The 2,915-nt window shown below is 55.3% G+C and overlaps 1 protein-coding gene across 1 annotated transcript in view; it reads right to left on the reverse strand.

The window, feature by feature from the left end:
* The window catches only part of MYO18B (myosin XVIIIB), a 78,618-nt gene that overhangs the window by 37,391 nt on the left and 38,312 nt on the right, over positions 1-2,915 (reverse strand). The window contains 4 exon segments of the mRNA XM_009334425.1: positions 381-504; positions 1,635-1,802; positions 2,544-2,623; positions 2,829-2,912. Of these exon segments, the coding sequence (XP_009332700.1) occupies positions 381-504; positions 1,635-1,802; positions 2,544-2,623; positions 2,829-2,912 (456 nt within the window).

A 2,915-nucleotide genomic window follows, 5' to 3' on the forward strand; every position in this document is an offset into this window, starting at 1 on the left:
ACACCGTGCCCCTGCTGCTGCGGGGGGCTCGGCAGGCGCCCAGTGCAGCACTGTCCCATGGGGGCACAGACCTGTGGCTTCTTGCAGGTGAGGTTGTGCGTAGAGGCGTGAAGTGACTTCAGTGAAAATGAGGGTGGGCCTAATTAGCTAAACCATGGGATGGGTATCACTTGTAAAAAGTGATAGCCTTTCTTCTGGCAGAGGATAATATTATTTAAATACATCAGGCACATCCTAGATCTGCGCTAAAAGAAACTGGAATCAAGTTGCTGGGTTTATGCCTGATTGCCTCTGCTGTAATTGCAAAGATAATGGCTTTGCTCTGAGAGCTGCTCCCAAACCTGGATATAATGCAGCAAAGTGGGATATTTCCCTCTTACCTGTAAGCTCTGCTGAAGTTTGCCCATCTCCCATCGGATGCTGGTGTTCTCCTGTGACACTTTTTCACGGAGGCTCTTCTCAAAGGCAGACTCTCCCAGGGCCTGGGCTAACTGCAGGTCAAACCTGGAGGGGGAAACACACGTTACCTCTCCCAAGCAGTTCTGTGACGGCAGCATGGCTGCCTCCTGGCCAGGGGAGCTGCGCCAAGGCAGGCAGGGAGACAGGCTCAGCAGGCGGCAAGCCGCTTCTCCTGGCACTGGACTTTCTAAGTGCTTTTGAGAGGACAAAAAAAAAAAAAGCTTATTGTCTGCAAAGTGCTGCCATCGTTTTGTGAATCCCTAATTACTCCGCACAAATGCCAGCCGTGGGAAGCGGACAGCGTGGAGCAGCAGCGGTGTGCACACAGGCAGTCACCAAAAGCAGAGCGCAAAAAACTGCTGCAATCAGCTGCTACAGACCCAAAACACCACAAAACGTGCTTGTGCGTGGGCAGCTGCCCCCTGCCACCGCAGGCAGCTCCGTCCCCAGGGCCAGCCGGGACTCTGCTGCACCAAGGGCTTGGCTTCAGCCCAGGAAGAATCGCTGCTTTGGAGCAATAATCCTCAGAGCTTCTCAGCACTTTCATATCTCTGGGCCAGACCAAGCCCCAGCCCACAGTCGGTGTCTCAGCACAGGCAAGCAGGGAATACCAGCAATAAAGTGTAAATTAAAAGAAATTATAAAGGAAGCGATTGGTGATTTCCCATGTTTTCTGTGCCTTTTGTTCTTGGTATCCTGTTTCTGGGCAGAAAACCTATTTCATTCACTGGTATCAAATGGCAGCATTAAAACGCTGGGGGTCATTTCTTGGCTACAGGGCTCCTCTCCTCCACACCAGGTGCCCGGTTTGCCAGCAGCACTCCCAGCGCAGGCATGTCTGCGCCGAGGGTACACCAAAGCCTGGGACACCCCGGCACGAACGTGCCCCCGCACCCACACGGGAGCCAGCATGGTCTCCGAGCCCCAGGCAGTTCTCCCCACGGTGCCACCAAGCATTGCACTGGGAGTGATTTCTGTTATGGAAGCGCATTACAGTCACACAGCAACGGGATGTTAAAAAAACCTCCCAGCTTGGTGCAACCTCCAGCAGTCGAAATAGATGAAAATAGCAGCCCTTCCAGGAACTCCTCACCCGAAGCCACCCTAAGCATCCCCATCCCCTGCACTCCCGCTCTAGCAGCCCCAGCCCTCGCCTGCGCTCCCACCAGCCTTACTTCTTCTGCCTCTTCTCCAGCTCGTGGCTGCGGCTCTGCTGGCTCTCGGCGAGCACCCGTGCATCCTCCAGCTCACAGGCCAGCTGCCTGCACCGCCGCCGCAGCTGCTGGGACACCTTCTTGGCTCACCTTCTTGGCTGCCTCACACGCTGCCTGCACCTCGCTGAGCTGCGGGCAGAGGTGGAGGTGAGCGGCGGAGGGCCCCTACAGCACACGCACCCCGCAACCGCTCCCCGCCCGGGGCTCAGCCCCGCTCCAGCCCCAAGGGATGGTTCAGCCAGAAATCTTTTGCCAAACAAGGACAAATTTAGGTCCCCCGACCCCTCAACACTCCAGGCACCTTCCCGTGTGCCTGCAGCATCCCAGCCCTCCTGCTGAGTCAGCGAAGCTGCCCCAGGAGTGGACGCCTGATCCCGTTTCTCTGTGAAAGGCAGTGCCTGGATGGAATGAGCTGGATCCCCCAAGGACTCGCATCGTGTTTGGGGCAGAGAGACATGCAGAGCTTTCACCAGCCAGAGAATGGAGTCATTAAGCAATGACTTTAAATAAGCAAAATCTTGCATTAATGAAGCCTGTAATTCCAAACTAACTATCTGAAAGCAAATGGGCTGTTTTGCTTTACCCAAGCTCCTAAGACTGGGCTGCTTTTCTTATTACTTTTTAATGTACCATGAATAATATTTATTTCTTTATTTTATCCTTATGGGAAGTGACCTGACTCCCAGGCACTGCTCAGGGAAGCACATTGGCTTTTTCCCTCTGCAGGGCAAAGCTTGGGAACTGCCAGCTCTTTGTGTGACAGATGGTGTCAGCACAACCCAGTCCAGTATCCAAAAGCCAGACCAACACCAAGACCCACCACCGAGCCTCTCTCCACCCCACAGCTTTCCACCCTGCGCTCACGCTCACGCTTGACCAACGTCGAATTTTGCCGTGTTCTGGTGCAAAAGTAATTTTTTAAGCTTGAAGGAAGCTTTGGGGTATTTATTCTTAAACCAGCAGAAAACAGCCGGTTTCCCCTGGTCAGTGAGAGCATCAGCAGCAAACAGCTGCATTTCTGAGCCTCAGTCCTGCGAAGCTTTGCCCGCCCTGGGAGCGAGGAGAGGACAACGGGCTCTAGCAGCAGCCCCGCTCCTCGCTGTGACCCTGGGGAACCCCTGTCCCTGCCCACGCCCCGGGGCCAGCAGCACTTGCCTTTTGCTCGAGCCCCGTCTTGACGCCCAGCTCGGACTCCAGCCGCTCCTCCAGCTGCGCCACCCGCTTCTGCAGGCAGGCGATCTC

This window comes from Pygoscelis adeliae, unplaced genomic scaffold (genome assembly GCF_000699105.1).
Source record: "Pygoscelis adeliae isolate BGI_AS28 unplaced genomic scaffold, ASM69910v1 Scaffold262, whole genome shotgun sequence".
Lineage (NCBI taxonomy): Eukaryota > Metazoa > Chordata > Aves > Sphenisciformes > Spheniscidae > Pygoscelis > Pygoscelis adeliae.